Source organism: Eublepharis macularius, chromosome 4 (assembly GCF_028583425.1).
Source record: "Eublepharis macularius isolate TG4126 chromosome 4, MPM_Emac_v1.0, whole genome shotgun sequence".
NCBI lineage: Eukaryota > Metazoa > Chordata > Lepidosauria > Squamata > Eublepharidae > Eublepharis > Eublepharis macularius.
The window spans coordinates 157,235,448-157,255,432 of NC_072793.1; the positions used below are offsets into that span (position 1 = coordinate 157,235,448).

Sequence of the window (19,985 nt, forward strand, 5' to 3'; positions counted from 1 at the left end):
GTACATAGAAACAAACTGAGAGCCAGTGTAGATGGGTCAAGACTAGAGTGCTATGGTCCTTACAACACAGGTTGCCAACTCTGAATTGGGGAATTACTGAATATTTGGGGGGTGAAGCCTGGGGATCATACGGTTTGGGAAGGGGTAGGGTATAATGCCATAGAGTTCAGCCTCTCAAACAGCCATTTTCTCCAAGGGAACTGATCTCAGTAGTCTGGAGATCAGTTGTAATTCCAGGAGATCTCCAGGCCCCACCTGGAGGTTGGCAACCTTACCCACAACCCACCCCGGTCAACATCCTGGCAGCAGCATTCTGTATTCCGTCTCCATTGAAGTTTCTGAACAAATCACAAGTGCAGCCCTATGTAGAGCACAGTAATCGAATGTAGATGTAACTAATGCATGCATCTTTGTGTGTGATAATTCATCCTGGGATGAAATGGAGGGCTGACTTTCAACTTTTTAAAGTTTGTTTCTTGAATGTCTAAGGAAATCAGAGGTTGTTAATTTAGAACCAATGATCTTGTAAGGCGCCTGTTGTTTCCTGGCCTGCTAGGTGGCTTGGTTTAAAATCAACTTGCATCAAGTTCTGTGTTTTGCTTGTCTAAAAATGCAGGACTCCAGCAATCGAGAAAGATATCCTATTGTCGTGGCTGTGTGCATTGGAAAAACCCTGGCTGAAATCTCACGTCTGTGAAATCAGAAGATGGTCATGAGCAGGACACTGGTTCTCATTTTCACAGCTGCAGTAGAGTGGTAATCTAGACTTGCTTTACATTCCAGGAAACTGTAGGTCATTTTTCACAAACTCACGTTGTGTAGGAAATAACTAACTGAGGAGTGGGGTTGGATAATTGGGGTTATACATCACTTGGGGTAACAAAATGCTTTGAAACTGCCATGAGACACTGGGATGCAAATTGCCTGAAAATCACTACCTCCTCCCTGTCCAATAAACTTTTATCCTAGCTCTGATTAAATCACTAATCAAACTCTCATTGATTAAAACAAAGTTCGTAGATGTCCCTTACTCTACAAAAGAAGCAGCACCCAGCAACTGTTGCAACAACGACCAGAACAACAATTGCTGTCACTGCTTGTGAGATCACAATGATTTTCCATATTCGTTCCTCCGGATTTATGCCTACAAAGGAAAGAAAGCAAACGATTGCATTAGAAAGGCACGGTCAGAAGGTGTAGTCTTACCTTCACTCAGGGTAAGACTACACCTCAGGGACCTGGAACTGGAGACCTAGAGACCCTCACTCCTGTCCCTGAAAGCTGAAATCCAGCCACTCAGGACCTCTAGGAGTATCCAAGGGCTCTGGTTAAAGATTTGTGAAGCCCCTCGACTTTCTGAATTCGTTATGAAAGTAACACTGGACACAGGCAGGTAAAATATATTATTGGAGTTTATTAAAGAAAGAACACAGGAGCATATGCAAAGCAGGACTCGCTCCTCAAAGCCATTTAGGCAAGGCACAAAAACAAATAATACTTGCTGTTCTAAATATCATTGAAATAACTAAAATTACTGCAAGCTGACTAGCAAAATATTCTCTGACTTAGTTCCAAGGTTGGTTGATCTTACCAAAGGCTTAGCAAAGAGTCCATCCATGCCAGCCAACTCTAGGCAACCTGGTAGAGTGGCATGGAGCTAAGAAGCTCTCTCACACATTATAGATGGGCAACAATGGCTGAAAGGTAAAGGTTCTGATTTTGCCTAGGGACACTGAGGCTTCTTGAGATCTGGGAGAGTCAGCCCACCAGGCTGGGAACCGCTTAATTGGAATTACGGCATGTGAAAATGTAGGGAGTGCTGATCAGGAGATGAGTTCAGCTACCAGGCTCTAGTAGATTTTAAGATTTCGTGACATTTCAGTCTGCCTCACCTGCCTTCTCCTACCCTTTGTGCTCATCTCTCTTTTACCAGCTATTTATTCTAGGTCTGTTCACACATTAGCATGAATGCACATACATTCTGCATGTAAATGTGCACATCTGTTTGTAAGAAAGAGCCAATGTACATCTGCTTTACAAATGAAACGGGGGACCAATACCTGTATAAACCTGCAGTTTCAACCACATATTCAGCTGTATGTGCACTGAATGTAATGAAAGAATTAGTGTACACATAAAGAACAATCAAGTGTATGCTATACACAGATTGTATGTAGCCCCGTTCACGCCTGTATGTGTGTACATCTGTTTGTAAGAAAGAGCCATAGTGGCAGTAGCAGAAGGCTACTGTAATCTTGAGGAGGTAGGGTGGTGTGCAGCATTTTTCTCCATTTCACTCCCCTCATCATGTGGCTTCTCACTGACCAGGACTGAACATTCTCTTTCTGCCTTATCTTGCTCTCTCTGCCCTTGTTTTTCTGTGTTAAACTGGGTTCTCTCTGCTTGGGAGTAGCACGGACAGCATCCTTATCCATATTGGATGCTCGCCACTTCCGATTAGTCTGAAATGTTTCACTCTTGCCAAGATCAGTATGCTGAATCCCTGTAGTTAAAGGTATAAAAGCGTAGGGATTCGAACTTCAGCCCAGGCTGGTAGTGCAAAGCCACACTGAGCAGTTTGACCAAGTGGGCAGGCCCCATCAGCTGTCTTTCTTCAGGGTTCCTGACAGCTGAAGGGAAGAGACATTAGCATATTTTTCTCTTGCATTAACTCTTCTGTTGATGTGATTTTCTTCTGTAGACCACTCTAGATTATTTAAATACATCTATTTTCCTTCAAAAAGTGAGTTCATTATTTTCCATGTTACGTATCACATTTTCTGTTGTGGAAAATGTGGACTAGTCTGCCTGGAGAGGTAGGCTTTCCACAAACTATGCAATACTGTATTATTCAGGAGGTCTTTTCTCTCTGGAAATAGGTCTGTCCTGTAAGAAACATCAAACAGATGTCTTGGTAAAGGCACAGGGCCTGTAGACCATACTACTGGGTACTGTTCTGTTTGTGCCAATTTGTTCCTACTGAGAGTTTATGTGAGTTTTGTTCATGTCAAATTATTTATGTATTGTCGAAGGCTTTCACGGCCGGAGAATGATGGTTGTGGGTTTTCTGGGCTGCATTGCCGTGGTCTTGGCATTGTAGTTCCTGACGTTTCGCCAGCAGCTGTGGCTGGCATCTTCAGAGGTGTAGCACCAAAAGACAGAGATCAAAAGACAGAGGCGACACTGAGAGATCTCTGTCTTTTGAAGATGCCAGCCACAGCTGCTGGCGAAACGTCAGGAACTACAATGCCAAGACCACAGCAATGCAGCCCGGAAAACCCACAACAACCACCAAATTATTTATGTTTTGTTTCTGCAGTAGTTCATATCTCTATTTGGTTCTATAGACCCTATTACATTGCTTATTGAAATGTCCTTGGAATTGACTGTACTAACTCACTGCCTTGAGTCTCAGTGAAAAAGGTGGACTATAAATAATGCAAATAAATACATAAATAAATATGCTTGTTTTCAAAATTCTGCAATCCATACTGTATTGTATTGTTTGTTGAATGTACCAGCCATTGATCCTATTGACTTATACTGTGTAACATGTATTCACTTTACAAATAAAACCAGGGAGCAATTACCTGGGTAAATGTGTGGTTTCACTCACACATTCAGCTGTACCTGTGTGGAATGTAACATGAGAATTAATGAGCATAAAAAGAAAAATACACTCTACACAGACTGTACACGTGTTCACTGGAACAAACTGACTTTGCTTTTCCTAACCAAACTGCTTGTGGCACATCCTATACATAAACGGCATTACGTTGTCCTGAAGGGTGGTATATAAATCGAATGTTGTTGTTGTTGTTTCAAACTTAGTATGTGAAAAAAATACTTTCCACAACGAACCTCAGAGCATCTTCCACAGAAACCCCAATAACACATTCTAGATCAGACTGATGTGGACATTGGTTAGACATGCGAGGTCTCACTTTCACCTTGTATGACCTGAGTGCACAGCAGACCACTCGAAAAATTCCACAACCCTTTACATACAACCCCAGGGAAGCCCGATCTTGTCAGATCTTGTCAGATCTCAGAAGTTAAGCAGGGTCCACTTTGGTAAGTAATTGGATGGGAGACCTCCAAAGAAGACCAGGTTGCAGAGTCAGGCAATGGCAAACCACCTCTGTTAGTCTCTTGCATAGAAAACCCCACCAGGGGTCACCATAAGTCAGGTATTACTTAATGGCACCTGTCCTCCTCCTCACATCCAGTATCAGGCAAATGTGCATTGATAAGCAATGGGGGCGGCACAATTGGCTGACCTTGCTCCCCTATATGTGTCACCCACATATATTGTCTACAAGGTTCCTTTGGCGCATAATGCATGGAAAGAAAAGAAACAGTTCTTTCTAGGGAATTTGTCATCTGTTACTGACCTCCTCACTGGGGAAAATTTGATAAAATTTCCAAGGAATACCCTTAGAACACAGCCACTAATATAGATACATAACATCTTGTAAACACTGGATCATAAAAGCTTGAAATTTCCTATTTGTGTATTAAAATCCTCCCTTTCCCCAGATAAAATACATTCTACCACCAAAATTAAAGCACTGATATTTGCTCTCCCTTTACCAAAAACTAAAATGAACTCTTATAAACTGGCCAAAATTAACAGACTCTGGAAAGTGACCTTCACATTTAAAATTTTTAAATGTAGATATCTATAATGTAAGTATGTATCTCCCTATGTGTCTCATCAAAATTGTTAGAACACGCCCTTTACCTGATGTAGTGTTAGCCAATCTTCACCTGCCTGCAAAAAGAACCGAGCAGGTGAACATCCCAGTGGAGTGAGTTTCTGGTGGGAAGCCATGTTGGTCTGTTGTAGAAGAGCAAGATTTGAGTCCAGTAGCACCTTGAAGACCAACAAGATCTCCAAGCTTTTGAGACTTAAGTTCCCTTCATCAGATTCCTGATGGAGGGAGCTTGACTCTTGAAAGCTTATACCCTGGAAATATTATTGTTCTTTAAGGTGCTACTGAACTCGACTCTTACTCATCACCTATTTCCTCATGGCTACTGAAGAGGATGATTTCCTCATGGCTAATGAAACAGGCCTACTCCTTCTGGATGATAACATGGCTTCCTCAACCCAAGACAGAGCCTGCAGCAAGGCCTCATTGGCACGTCTTAAAGGCTGGGAGAGTCCCTGCTAGTTCAAAACAGTGCATCAGGGTTCAATGATGGTGCCAGCAGGTGCAGTCGTCCTCCCCTCCCCGCTTGTTGATTCTACACAAACTAAGTCACCTGAGCAGGGCTTTAGTTATTTAAAACTTGAAACAAACAGGGAAGAGGTGAGTTACCAGCTATTGCATCCTCTCTTGTAAGTATTGATGTGTCGGTGGACAGTGAAGGTGTAGTGCTGCTGACAGACACGCTGACTGGCTGTGCAGTTGTGCTGCTGGAAGGGCTCTTGGTAGAACTGGCGTTTGTTGGTGCAAGATTGGTATTGGCTGCCTGTGATGGACTATCACTGATATCTTCTGGAGGAACTGGAGTACTGGCGGAGATTGTAGTACCGGTGACTGATAATAAGAAAGGAAATAGATCCAGAGGAGTTAGCTGTGTTAGTCTGTAGTAGCAAAATCAAAAAGAGTCCAGTAGCACCTTTAAGACTAACCAACTTTATTGTAGCATAAGCTTTTGAGAATCACAGTTCTCTTCGTCAGATGCATCTGACGAAGAGAACTGTGATTCTCGAAAGCTTATGCTACAATAAAGTTGGTTAGTCTTAAAGGTGCTACTGGACTCTTTTTGATTAAGAAAGGAAATGATCACTTTTTGATGAAGAGTAATTGAACCATGTTAGTAGACTAACAGGAGGGTTGTATTGTCGAAGGCTTTAACAGGAGGGTTACCACATTTAAAAAATATTCCTGTGCCTTCAACTGCAGTGTGACACAGTGTAACAGGACTTACTCCCAAGTAACTGAGTACAATTACAGACACAATGATGGGGAAAAGCTTCACCTGCTAAATTTTCTTACAGCAAGCAGCTGTTTAAAGTCTCAGGAGCTGAACCAGTATGAAAGGTGGCAGCAATTCTAGCTACCCATTTTCTTTCAAGGTGTAACAGGAAAGTCAATCTGACAATATAAAAAGAACTTTTTTGTCTTGTTTCACCTGGTTCTGGAAGTAGTCCTGGCATCAAAAATAGGTACAGAGGCTCAGGACTGGTTCAGCTTGTTGGCAGAGTACCTAAGCAGCAGTTAAGATGCTGAACTGGAGAAACAAAAGCTTTATTTATGAAACTGGATAAAGGGAAAGAGATCTTGCAAGCACTGAGAGTGAGCATGTGCAGAGTTGTATACAAAATGCCTAAGAATAGCATTCTGCAAACAGACAATGAAAAGCCTCTTTAGAAAGTAGGTATTCCTCCTACAGTCCTATCCAGCTAGAGCTTGCTGCCCCCTGCAGGATCTTTATCTCTTGAGCTTCGTACATAAAACATTGCTTACTCCAACACAGCTCATGCATTAATCTTCTTTCTTAAACATTTGTTCTTCCATCTTCATTCAATTGAAGAAACATTTTTTGAAAGTGACAATTTCAAACCAACTCTTTTCAATAGGAAAATTCCCAAAGATGTCTGACTATACTGACATCTAGTGGATACTATTGGTAGAGCTTCTTTGCTTCAAGCTCATTTCCAGAGGGCTGGCTTGTTTGTCGAGCACAGTCAGAGCTTTTCAAATTCTCGGCTTTCTTAAACAGTGTCAATTTCCAATATTTAAAGAACTTTTGCTTAAGAAGACAGACCCATGGGCGTGAAAGCTGCATGATATATGTGTTATTTGTGCACTCGGAATTGCTGCTGATTGTGTTATCCCCACATGGGCATACATGTACATGAATGTTTTTGAAGTTTGTGCAGTCCCTCCTCCCCTCAAATGCAGCCATATTATGAGACATTTTTAGCTTTGTGACAAGACGTCATGGGTTGTGTGGCACTAGAAGATCAGGATTTGGAGCCAGAATTAATGCACATTTGGTATCTGGATGGCTGTTCTACATGGGCATGTATGAATCTTGATGTCACAGCTAATGAGTTCATTCAAGTAGCATCAATCAGAGAATATGTATTCATCACAGAAGATTTCTAGCAGGGCATAAGCTGAATGTATTTCTTCTCATTGGTTCTCTTTGTAATTATCTGCTGTTCAGTGCTCCTTCTGGTTACTTATAACAATACATGTGTTTTAATCGGTGCATCAAAGCTGCCTGACTTTTATTTCAGACCATGGCTGCTTCAGTTTACAGAGTGAAAAAAATTATATTTTTAAAACCATATAGTTAATTGTTGATGGCAACTAGTTTTGAGAAATATAAGTCATTGGAATATTGAAATAATGTCATATAAATTGGCAAGTACAGGCGTAGGCTAGGCTCAGCCCAGTGCCATCCCCCCCCCCCCCCGAGGAATTGAGGAATCTATTCGGGAATGTGGGAAGCTTTTCATGATGTGGAAGGAAACATCCTCTCACCTCCTAACATTTGCAGATCAAAGTGTGGGAAGAGTAGCCTTTTTAATGGCACAGGAGCAAAGAGTGGAAAACGGGTAGGCAACCTTTTCTTCCCTAGTATATTCATAGAGAAAGTGTTGAGTTCCTGTTTATTATAAAACCCTCAAAGGAGTCTTGCCAGAATAAAAGGTGTCTTCCTAACATGTATGCTAGAAATGGGGGAAATAAAAGGACCCAGTTTTATCATACTTTCCAAAAAGCTCAGGGCAGCAGACATTGCGTTCCCCCTTTTATCCCCATAACAGTGCCGAAAGCAACTGGCCCAGCACCATCCCATGAGCATCATAGCTGAGTGGGAATTTGCACCCAGGCCTCACTTTGTCATGGTCCAACCACTTGCCACTGCATCGTACTGCCTCAAAATGTATGAGTATTTCTGGGGAAGTAGATAAGGGAAAGAGGAGGAGGGAAGTCTTTCACCCTTGAGCTCTGGTTAAAATCAAGGTTCTGCTCCCTGATCGATTAAGTTTCTCAAATGGCCTACCTGCTAGGAAGATAGAAAACAGCAGGAAGAGCAGATAATTAATTCCTGATGACAGAATCCATAGAAGTTTCATCTTGCCATCTTTCATGGAACAAGGAAGCTGCTCCATCTGTCCACCTGGGTCCGAATTCAGTGGCTGGAAGAGCTACAGACCTCTACAGTGCCTGTTTGTGACGGCCTTACCTACATACTTTTACTCTTGGCGTTCCTAAAGGTGTGGCTCCTCCTCAATGAAAAATAAATGTCCAGATTCCGTCACATCATCTCCTTGCTGGAGAAGAGTGTCTGCATGAACAGATCTGTTAACAGGAACTGGTTTCAGCTGTGAATGGCTGAGTGGCAGCAAGACATGTGCCTGTGGCTCTGTTTAGATTGATATGATCTGTAGGAAATACCACTTTGCAACTCTGGTGCCAAGAATGGTTTAAGAGGTGAAAATATGCCTGGGGCCACATTCATTGCCAATATCCCATGAAAAGGAAAGCACAATGCATTTTTTTCTTGTGAATCCTCACACCCCCTTCTTTTGTGCATGCTGTGCTGCTCAAACACAACAGCTAGGGTTGCCAGGTCTTACCCTCCCGATGTTTTTGCACACTGCGGAGGGTGGGGAACATGATGATGTCAGTTCCAAGAAATGATGTCATCATGCAGGGGCCAGGAGCGCACCCGTGCTCATGGGAGCACTCCCGGGGCTGTGCGATGATGTCACTTTCAGGAAGGGGGTGGAAGTATGCCTGGGAGGCCTATTCCCTTGCCTTCCTCCCCCACTGGTCAGGTGTTGGCGGGGGATGAAGGGTGGAAGTGGGGGAATCCCTCACCGCCACTGGGGGACCTGGGATTCCTACCCACAGTAGTACATTGTGTATGAAGTGAAGGACTTGTATGCTGTCCTTTATTCCTTGTCTCAGGTTACAGAGGGGGCTTACAATCGGAAGAAAAACTATACTGCTCTTTCTAATGCTATCCCTTTGATGTGTACATTGCTACTCTCAGAGAACTTCCTTCCTTCTTTCTTTTTCATCTCCCTCACGTGCACACACACTCTCTCTCCAACTTGCCACCAGCAAGACATGGTTTATTCCCTATGATCCTTTATGATCCAGGAATATAGACTATTATGAGGGATCTTTTTCTTATGTCCATTCTCCAGCAGATGGTATGTGGAAGACCCTTTTACTGTGATATAAACCTCAACATGCTATCAATGGACCTTAAGGCATCTCTGAAAAAGCAGGATGGCTGGTCTTGAGGGCAGCCTCTGGAAGCATGTCTCTGGGTTTAACCTCAGGTTTCTTTTTGTCCCACACTTTAACACATGTATATCTCTGGCTTATATCTCAGCCTAAATATTTGGTAGGGGAGAAGCAAGAGCTCACATCTTCTTTAAATGAAATGGCACTAGAGGTTGAGTAAAGTTCAAAAGAAAACAGCAGGTTTATTAAACAGGCAGGGTTGGTAAATAAGTAGGCAAGGAAAGAAAAGCTGAGGTAACTTTTGATTGTAAAACAGAATACTTCACAAGCATTAGGCACAATAATCTTCTTAAAGCTTAGTTTCAGTAGTTACAGATCTTAAAAGTGAGAGGTTGGTAGTTTCAGACTACCAGGTTACCAGGTTACTTTAACAAGGTTCCTTCATAGATTTCACTTTACAACTTAGGTGTTCTGACTTCAATACAGCACTCTTTCCCCTTTACACCAGACCTAGGGTCCTCCTCAGATCCAAAACCTCCTTTTTAGACATTGGGCAAGAACTATTCTTCTCCAAAAGACCTAACCCTGATCACTTTGCTGAAGGGGAGTCTCCTTTCACTACCCACTTCCTCTGTCAACAACACACACACCGTTCTAACTTGTCTGTGTAAATCAGTGCTGGATTTCACACTTAAGAACTTTAACTAAAGTCTTCTTTAAACCTAAAGCTGTCCCTGTTAGGGCAAACTTTTCCTTTTCCCTCACACAGAGGATTATTAGTCTGACCCTCTTTGTCAGACTCCAGACTTAAACTCCTCCAACAATTCTTTCAGCACCAATTGTTACCTTCTCACTAGTCAATCACAGAGAGGGAGGAGCAGCCTGTCAATCATTCTCCCTTCAGACAGTACGTTAACCCTTTCCCTTCTACTCTCTGGGTGCTGTGCTTAGTAAACCTTTCATTTAAAAGCCCATTCCATCACAACTGCCAGGACAGAGAATTCTGTGGGAGTAAGAGCTAAGGAGTGCATGTACAGAAGGAGATGTTAAAGTCTACCGTCTGGTTTCTACAACATCAGCCTGTTATTGCTAATGCTCCCAGTTTAGCAGGAAATAATAATAGTCATTACTACTAGGCCATGCCGATGGAACCAGACATTGATTAGATAGCACACATAATAAAATATTGTTTATTAACAACATCCACAATGAATTAGAAAAAATAAATCCAGGACACATTGTACATTCCATAGCTCAAGTGTGTGAATTTGGAACAATGAGGATAAGGCATTCATTTAGGTTTGCAGCTTATCCTATTATTAAAAGTCAATGCAAGTAACATTTTCCATCTAATTTTATGGTTCAGACACAGCGATATTCAAGGACATTCAGAGAATTCATGGTTGGTTCAGCAAGTGAAGTTCAAGGCTGAGTATGGAACTGAACCTGAAGTCCCTCTGGTTCTTTGCATTTCAATTGACCATATTCTTATCCACATTTTTTTATTACTGGGTGTGGGCTTAGTTCACAGACTGGCTTGCTGGAAGAAAAACGACAAGCAGACGGTCCCAAAAGAAACTGAATTTGTTTCAAAGACACTTGTTTAGATCCAATATTTTAGGATCCCTCTCTTTTCCCCAGAAAATACTTTACATGCTTGGTAAGAAGCCCGGGTTCCACAACAAAGGAGCTATGAAGTGTCATCAGGGCTAAATCCATGGCAGTGACTCCAAAGAAGGTCGTTGCTAAATCCAAAGATTGTTACGCATGATTAGCTTATTGCTAGAAGACTGAGAAGATGTTTTCCTTCAGTAATTGTAATCTCAGAAATTGTGTTGGCTGTGGTGGTCCCGGTAAACAGGACAGGAGGTACTGGTGAAATTCTCTGGCCTTAGGACATAGCACAACTACAGCAAAGACAATGGAAAATCAAGATCACATGAACTGGAGGTAACAGAGAAAACATCTTATGTATGCTACTTAAGTATTAGAACCAAGCACTCTTCCATAGGTACAGTCAGTGTTTCTCTGAGATGTATGTTGTGATTCATTCTGCACACACACACCACACTATAATCTGGTAGTTCCAAACCCTCTTGGCAATGAGCAAAAAGCCTAACAGTGCAATCCTAAGAAGAGTTATTCCTGTCTAAGCCCATTGATTTCAATGGGCATAGACGGGAGTAACTCTGCTTAGGATTGCACTGTAAGAGTCTTGCCATGGTCATTTTTCCTTGCTACAACTCACCCCTGCTCAGGAGACAACCCTGTGCAGAATGAATTCTTCTCAAGTCAGCAAACATTTCCTCCTTATTATATAGTGTTTGAGACAGTTCTAAGCAGCTCTAAGATTTTAGAAATCTTTACAACAACCTTGAAGGACTGCAATTTATATTCCCATATTACTGATGAGGAGTGGGTGAGGTTGTGAAACAATGGCTTATCTAAATCTGCCTAGTGAATTTGCGGCAGAAGTAAGATTCAAATGAGAGACATCCCAGCTCACTTTTCTGGCCCCTCAACTACTACAGTTTGTGGATCTGGGTCTTGTTTCAACCAGGTGTGAAAGTAAGCTAGCATGAGCTGGGCCCTTTTCACATTACTTACCTGCTCCCAGGATGTTGCGAAACATCGCACAAAAAACGCGGAAGATAGTGTCTTCTCACGAGACTTTTGCGCAACATCGTGCAAAACTCTCGCAAGAAGACGCTATCTTCTGCGTTTTTTGCACGATGTTTCGCAATGTTCTGGGAGCAGGTAAGTAGTGTGAAAAGGGCCCTGGTATGGAGTAAAGGTAAGAAAGTACCTGAAGGGGTACTTCCCATCTTCTACCTCAAACTTCCTGGTGGAGATAATACAGGTTAAAAACAAGTTATTTTCACTCCTGATTTCAACCATAGCAGGTTACAGGTTACAGCTTTCCTCTATGCAGAAGTTTCATTCTGTAACTTCTCTAGGCCTGTTTTCTCATGTCATTCCAACCTTGGGGCTACCTGTGCTCAGACAACCACAAACAATCTCTTCAAACCCATTCACTCACTCACACACTTTCTCACGTTGCCTTTCTGGCACTTGATGGCGACTTTCGTGAGCCATTGCCTTACCAAGCAAACAAGGAGCAGAGAAACCGCCGCCACAGCCATGCTGATGAGAAGAATAGCCCAGACAGGGAATCCCTTTGCCTCTTCAGGAGGTTCTGCAGTTTGGGGGCAAAACAAATGGGAAAAGGTATGTCAATTATAAACTGAAACAGTTTTATGAAAACACATCTGTTCCCATCCTTGGGGTATACAGTAGGCATCAGCAATTGAAGTCTCCAAAATCAAACAAGGGCCATTTCCACACAGCTTACTTTGTTCCGGAAAACAGCAAAATCTCGCGCGAAATCTCACGAGAAGACACTGTTATCATGTCTTCTTGTGTGATAACAGCGTCTTCTCATGAGATCTCATGTGATAACAGCGTCTTCTCGCTAGATTTTGCTGTTTTCCGGAACAAGGTAAGCTGTGTGGAAACTGCCATGATCTCTTTAGGAGTACCACCTCCCTCCCTCCCACCTAGCTGCCAAACCAGAGGTAAGAGAAGTTTGCAGAGGACCTGATAGAACTATAGCAATAGGACTTGCTAGTTGCCCATTGTTTGCATTGGAAGTGGGATGTTTGGCCCTCATCCTGCATCTCCTCCTCATATGGGCCCTCCTGTAAAACTAGAGGCTGGCCAGAGGTCACTGCACTGTTAAGGGGATAGGGGTGTCTTCCTGCCCGACATTTTATGCATTTGTGGACCCTTCATATTTCCAGTTTTCTCATCTTTGGTCTGAGATGAAGTATATATACGTTTTGCCAGCTTTGGAAAATTTGAAATATAACATACTGTTACAAAGCTCTACTTAGCTCATAAAGGACCTGCAATGTTGCCAACATATGAAATAACTTTGTGATGAACCTTAAGTGCGATGCCAAGGGTTTGTCTTTGTTCTAGGCAAGTAAAAGTTCGGACAGGCTTAATTGTCGATACTGGTTGTCAAAACCAGCAAAGATAAAACGGAGCCAAACAATGACAAAATGCAATGAAGCCAAGCTTCAGAGAAGGAGGATAAACATGGGGAGCCTGTAGTTTAAAAGATGACCGCAGAGCCCAAATGCATAGATTTTGCCTTGAAACCATTTCATAGTTGCAAGGGATAGTTCATCCTCTGCCTCTGTGTCTGTCTCTCTTTCATAAATGCTTAAAGCTAAGACAATACAGGTCTTTACTCAAGCACAAGTCAAATATAAAAGACACTTGCAGAAATGGAACCATGTTTGTTCGTTTGTTTCTTTCAGGATTCTTAAATGAGTTTTGGGAGAGAAGGAAACAGTACCATTCAGGAGAAGGAGGTGTATTGGTAAGAGGAGATGAAAGTACTGATTTATTAGAAAGGGTATAGGACCTCAGTGACTACCAGTTTACTGGATACAGGACTACAGATGGGCACGAACTGAAATACGAACCAAAATTAAGCACGAACCAGGCTGGTTCGTGGTTCGCGAACCACTGTTTGTCAGACCCCATTTCTGATTAACCGCCACAAACTTTTAGGCTGGTTCATTTTTTGGTTCGTTACTTCAGACAGCCTGGTGCCAATCAATCAGTTTCCTAGGCAACAGGGGATGGACTTCCTGCAGACCTTCTGCTGACCCGGAAGCAAACTTCTGCTGGCCCAGAAGTAATGATTTTCTGACCCGGATGTGACGTTTTCACGAACCAAACGAACTGGTTCACGAACCAGGGCAGGTTCGTGAAAGTTTGTGGTTCATGGTTTATCAAATTTCACGAACCACATGGTTTGGGGTTTTTCTGGTTCATGCCCATCTCTATACAGGACTCTGTGACATCTGAATCTTGCAGCTGTTTAAGTTAATTCTGAAGGCAGGATTTGGAACATAGACTGGAGTTCAATAACACAAGATAAAAATCAGTCTAATGTGTCTGATCATGGGGTTTAGGCAGAGTTAATAGTATCCCAAGGACTTGTTCACACTAAATATTTTGATCAATGGACAAGCATGCCTGGTGATACATTTTAAAGTGATTACTACTAATATACCTAGCCAATAACAATCCATGGAATTATGAATTCCAGAGCTGTAGCCAGATTAGTCTGTTGCAACAAAAATTTGGAATTTTGTTCCTTCATAAAGATTTCATCAACTAAAGCTAGGAAAATCTATGCTGGAATAAAAATTTGTTTAAGATGCTACAATTTTTGTGATTATGAGGCATCTGAAAAGTTTCCAAAAGGCACAGCTTACTGGTTAGGTGAATAGTGTCATTACAGCAGACTCAAACATAAATAATCTGAGCTCATTTGTCCCAATTTTGGACTTCAGGAGATGGCCTAAGTCAAAAGAAAAACAACTTGACAGTATATCATGAAAAAAACATTCTCCACAGGCTGTGTCATATCAGGATTCCCATGGGAGGACTTCCATATTAGAATGAGCTCCAATGAAAAAGAAACATCCCTGCACATAGGGAAATAACATGTCAAAGAGAAGACCGGGATGAAGCCTGATCTCTGCAATACTAGCTTTGTGCAAATAATGCTCTTGCTATTACTACATGAAGATCTTAGGTGATGTCTTATAATACCGGTAAGTAAACCCACCTTTGCTGGGTGTTGAATCAGTGGTAATGGTAGAACCAGCGGTGGTAGAGGCATCAGGAGAACTGGAGGCCGCTGCAGAAGTACTTGACTGAGAAACAGTAGGAGTGGTGGACCCTGATACAGTCATGGATCCAGCGGTGGTAGAGGCATCAGGAGAACTGGAGGCCGCTGCAGAAGTACTTGACTGAGAAACAGTAGGAGTGGTGGACCCTGATACAGTCATGGATCCAGCGGTGGTAGAGGCATCAGGAGAACTGGAGGCCGCTGCAGAAGTACTTGACTGAGAAACAGTAGGAGTGGTGGACCCTGATACAGTCATGGATCCAGCGGTGGTAGAGGCATCAGAAGAACTGGAGGCTGCTGCAGAAGTACTTGACTGAGAAACAGTAGGAGTGGTGGACCCTGATACAGTCATGGATCCAGCGGTGGTAGAGGCATCAGGAGAACTGGAGGCCGCTGCAGAAGTACTTGACTGAGAAACAGTAGGAGTGGTGGACCCTGATACAGTCATGGATCCAGCGGTGGTAGAGGCATCAGGAGAACTGGAGGCCGCTGCAGAAGTACTTGACTGAGAAACAGTAGGAGTGGTGGACCCTGATACAGTCGTGGATCCAGCTGTGGTAGAGGCATCAGGAGAATTGGACCCTGATACAGTCATGGATCTAGCTGTGGTAGAGGCATCAGGAGAACTGGAGGCTGCTGCAGGAGTATTTGATGAAAGCACAGTAAGGGTACTGGACCTTGATGCAGCGGTGGAGCCAGTGGGTAGAGATGTTCTGCTAATGTCTGATACAGAAGAAGTGATGGTTTTGGTTGTTTCCACAGTTGGAGTTTGGGTGGTGGGTATGTTGGAAACTGATGCAGTACTTTCTGATGTCGTAGCAGATTGGGTGCTGAAGCCTAACAAAATAACGGAACATATAAAATATCATGAAACTATGTTAAAATGTTTTAAAAGTCTAACTGTCTTTACCTCTGAACCCACCAGAGTGCATTATGACATCAAACTGGGAGGAGGAGCAAACATCCTTGAAGATAGGGATAGAATTCAACAAGATGTGAACACACAGGAAAAGTGAGCAGATTTGAATAAGATGTGATTTAATATGGATAAGTTCCAGGTTCTCCATGTCGGTAACAAAAATGCAATGCATGCATACTGGGTGAGGGATGCACTTCTGGGTAGCAGTGTGTGAGAGCAAGATGTTGGGATGTGGGTGGATGAATATCTAAATATGAGCAGGAGGTGTGATGCACCAGCAAAAAAGGCAAATGCAGTCTTGGGGTGTATTAACAAAGGAATAACATCCAAATCACAGGATGTCATACTGTGTTGGCCGGCGGCCCCACTTGGAGTATTGTGTGCAGTTCTGGAGGCCTCATTTCAGAAAGGATGTAGACAAATTGGAACAGGTGATAGCATCTGGGCAAAGTGATTAAGCAGGTGATAGCAGAACAGCTGCAGGTTTTCCTGAAGGCAAGCCTTTCTGCTAGTCTCCTGTGAGGGGGGGTAGTGCAGTCCCCACCCTTATTTTTCCACCAGCTTGACCACGGCCGCTCTTTCATTTCCCACCCCATAGAATTTTTGGTTGGGACTGGGAAATATGATCCCCCGTCTAGAGTTGTTATATTACTGAATTATATGTTTATTTACAATTTTAATGAGCCCATTCATGGGGAAAGCGGATTATAGATCCAAGAAAACGTCGTGATGCGATGTTCCCCTGTGGGTCAGTAATGACTTGGTGCTTGCACAGGGGACTGACTACCTTTACCTTTATCTGCATGACAGCCTTTTCCCCTGCCCCAGTCCGCAAAGCTGCCATTCCCCCTCCTGCCACCAGGGGGCTTTTTAAAATTGTAATTAAATATCGCTTTGTTGTAACATTCTAACAGAGTATTTTCCAGGTTATTTGAATTCCCAGCTTTCATTATTTTTTTAAAAAAGGAGTCTCTATCCTCTTTTGGTTGTAGAGATACAAATAGAAAGGCATATATCTGGAAGAAAAGGAGCTAGAGACTTAATTTTTGAAAAAATGAATACTAGGAATTTAGAGAACTTGTTGCAATATTGTTATAACATAATAATGACATAACAATATTCATCTGCTGATTAAAAATATGAAATATCCCAAAGGCATGGGTGGAGGGGGAATGGCCTCTCTTGGGGGACTGGGCCAGGGAAAATGTGGGGAAAGTTGCCATACTGGAGCCCCCACTACTCTTGCGCTGTGTTGGCAGCTGCAGCAGCAACAGGAAAGCCACACAAACATGTCCTAGGGATCCCGTTCCCCTGGTTTGAGGCGGAGGATCCCCTACTTTCACCCTCCGCCCCCTGCCTCCACTTACCTGGCCGGCAGGGGAGGAAGGCACGGGAACAGGCCTCCAGGCATGCTCCTGGGGAAGAGCGATGACATCACTCCCGGGAGTGACGCCACCCCGAGACCACTCCTGTGCTTTGCAGAGGGCCGATTTTGGCCCCCAACGGGCCTGTTTTGGCTCTATTTGTTTGGCTCTATATGTTTGCAGCGGGAAGACAGAGGGAGCACTGGTTGTATCTCTGGCAAACATGGCTGCTCTTACTTACTATCATTCTCACAAATTGCCCACTAAGGCCAAATTGTTAAGTTAATATTGTTAAGTACAAGTTATAAACCTGTTTCTGCACAGAGCCAGTTCAGATCACTTGCGAAATTGCATAGAATGTGGAATGGTTCTGCATGAAGAAAAAAAAAGCCTCCATACGGAACGCTAGAATGCCATGACATTAATTCTTTCAGCGTAATCTTCCCCTGGATAGCTGGCTTTGCACCTGACAGGAATTTTTTTTGTAAGGGGGAAGCATTGTCATGTGAGTCCCTCTCACCACTGCTTCTGAAGCTGTTTGCCTCAGAATTAAAAATTAGAATCTAACTGAGAACTGGGCCTGTATCTTAGGAGAAGAAGGCATTTTGTCTGAGAAAACTCATATTACAAGACATATTTTCTCAGATAAATGAAGTGAATAAATAATAACAACAACATAGATGAAACTTTAGTGTTGCCTTATACTTGGTCAAAGCACTGGTCCACCTAATTAACTATTGGTATCTCTGACTGGTAGAGTCTCAGGCAGATAAAGGTCTTTCTTAGCGCCAGCTATCTGAAATCCTTTAACAGGAGATGCCAGAACTTGGGACTTAAGTCTGTCTGCACAAAGTAGGTGCTCAGTTAGTTTGCTGCAACTTCTCCACACAGTGATGCAGGTAAGGGGGGGATCAGCAGGTCGGAGGAGGATTAAGCATGCCCTTTCATTTGATTTTCCCTTGCAAAGCCCTCCCCCATTTGCCTTATAGAAACACTGTATTCTCCGTTATAATCTCCATCCTCATATCCAGCAATTGAAACCTAGAAATATGTTGCCATAGCAACATTAAAAAAACCTTTCTTACCTATCAAGTTGAGACACAAAGGCAAAATAATCCATAAAGCATACTTGGGCGGTCTTCGTTGGCTGTCCATTGCAGCGATGGAAGACTTCAGTGAAGTGCAGTGCTCTGGAAACACTGTTCCTACTGACACAACTTGTCACAAAATGGGTCTCATTCCCAAACTGCCACTTTATAAAGGTGGGTAAGATCAAATGTATGCCACTTTTGGTTCAGCAGGTGTGGCTCTCCTTATTCATGTTATTTTGATATGTCTGTCAGCGGGTAGGGCTGAACATGAGTGATCGGAAGAATGCACGTGATTAATCTTCCTCTGTAGGTTTCATGACGCAAGCAGCAAGATACTCCTTTTTGACAAAAGAAATAGAAGAGTTTATGTGGTTCTTTCAATCCTTTGAGATCCAGTATGAGATGTTCAGTTTCAAATATAAGATTAATGAGTATGGAATAACAAATCAAATATCTCAAAAACTCTTGATACTGGCTCCATACCAGAATGACACATTCAACAGAAAGAGAATACCTTTCCTATGAGGAAAGGTTGAAGAATCGGGCACTTTTCAGTTTAGAAAAGAGATGATTAAGAGGGAACATGAAAGAGGTTTATAAAATTATGCATAGGGTAGAAAGAGTAGGCAAAGAGAACTTTTTCTCCCTCACCCCAAATACTAGAAATCGAGTACATCCAATGAAGCTGATGGGCAGTAGATAATCAGGACAGACAAAACGGAATACTTCTTTATGCAGTGAATGATTAGGCTATGGAATTCACTGCCAGAAGATGTAGTGATGGCCACAAGTAAAGACAGCTGGCACGATGATGTCACTTCCAGGAAGTGATATTGTGCAAGGGGGGAAGGCACACATGCTTCACAGTGGGCTGATTTGGGCCAGCTGTGAAGCATGGGGGCACTCTTGGAGTGGCATGATGACATCACGCTGGCCCCAGGGGCACACCCAAGGAGGCCTGTTCTGTAACTTCCCCCTCCCAGCCAGGTAAGTGGTGTGGAGGGGAAGGCGGGAGTGGGTAATCCTCCATCCTCACCGAGGGAATGGGATCCCTAGACTAGATGGGCCATTCATCTGATTCAGCAGGCCTCTTATGTTCTTATGAGAGAAACTGGTTATTATCGAAAAGGAAAACTGATTAGATGGATTAGATTAGATGGATGCTACTGGACAGGGACAATAGACTATAGAGCACCCTACTGAGTTCATCCGCCCCCTTCCCTAGGTACTTCTCCCAAATTTGGGAGAAATCACAACTAAAAAGCTCCAGTTTGTGCAGAGGAGAATCACATGCTCTTAAAGGGATGAAACAGCAAGCAGAAACTGATACTTGGGCTCATAGACAGACTACTAGGATCACGTCTCACCAGTTTCAAAGAGTTACACTAACTGCCATTTTGCTTCTGGGTCCAATACTAAGGGCAAACCAAATGATTTGAGACCAAGGTTTAGATTTGGTAGATTGGTGGATCCATCCCCCTCCCATTGTCCTTATTGATAGTAAGCTTAAATTATTTTTGACACTTGGTTTTATTGTCTTCTGCTGATCATGGCCTGGATCCAGCCATGCATCTAAGAAAAGATCCCTTGTTTTTTAAGAAAGGGGGGCAAAACTTGCTGCCTCCTCCCTCTCACTACAGCCCACTTCGCCCCCTGAAATTTTATTACAGGGAA

General features: G+C 42.9%; 2 protein-coding genes across 3 annotated transcripts; both read right to left on the minus strand.

Annotated features, from left to right (window-relative positions):
• Positions 1 to 711: 711 nt before the first annotated feature.
• Positions 712 to 8,172, minus strand: LOC129329215 (uncharacterized). 2 transcript variants are annotated; one of them, XM_054978671.1, is made up of 4 exons: positions 8,029 to 8,172; positions 5,325 to 5,546; positions 3,591 to 3,630; positions 712 to 1,144 (listed from the first exon to the last, which is right to left on the minus strand). In XM_054978671.1, the coding sequence occupies exons 1-4, from the start codon at positions 8,135 to 8,137 to the stop codon at positions 1,033 to 1,035; spliced, it is 483 nt and encodes a 160-aa protein (XP_054834646.1). In that variant the 5' UTR covers positions 8,138 to 8,172; the 3' UTR covers positions 712 to 1,032. The 2 variants fall into 2 exon arrangements, with proteins under 2 accessions (XP_054834646.1, XP_054834647.1); XM_054978672.1 differs by lacking the exon at positions 712 to 1,144 and adding an exon at positions 2,482 to 2,630.
• Positions 8,173 to 10,400: 2,228 nt separating this feature from the next.
• Positions 10,401 to 18,361, minus strand: MUC22 (mucin 22). Its single transcript, XM_054978214.1, has 4 exons — positions 18,306 to 18,361; positions 14,875 to 15,774; positions 12,329 to 12,420; positions 10,401 to 11,131 (listed from the first exon to the last, which is right to left on the minus strand). The coding sequence occupies exons 2-4, from the start codon at positions 15,530 to 15,532 to the stop codon at positions 11,048 to 11,050; spliced, it is 834 nt and encodes a 277-aa protein (XP_054834189.1). The 5' UTR covers positions 15,533 to 15,774; positions 18,306 to 18,361; the 3' UTR covers positions 10,401 to 11,047.
• Between the last annotated feature and the right edge of the window lie 1,624 nt (positions 18,362 to 19,985).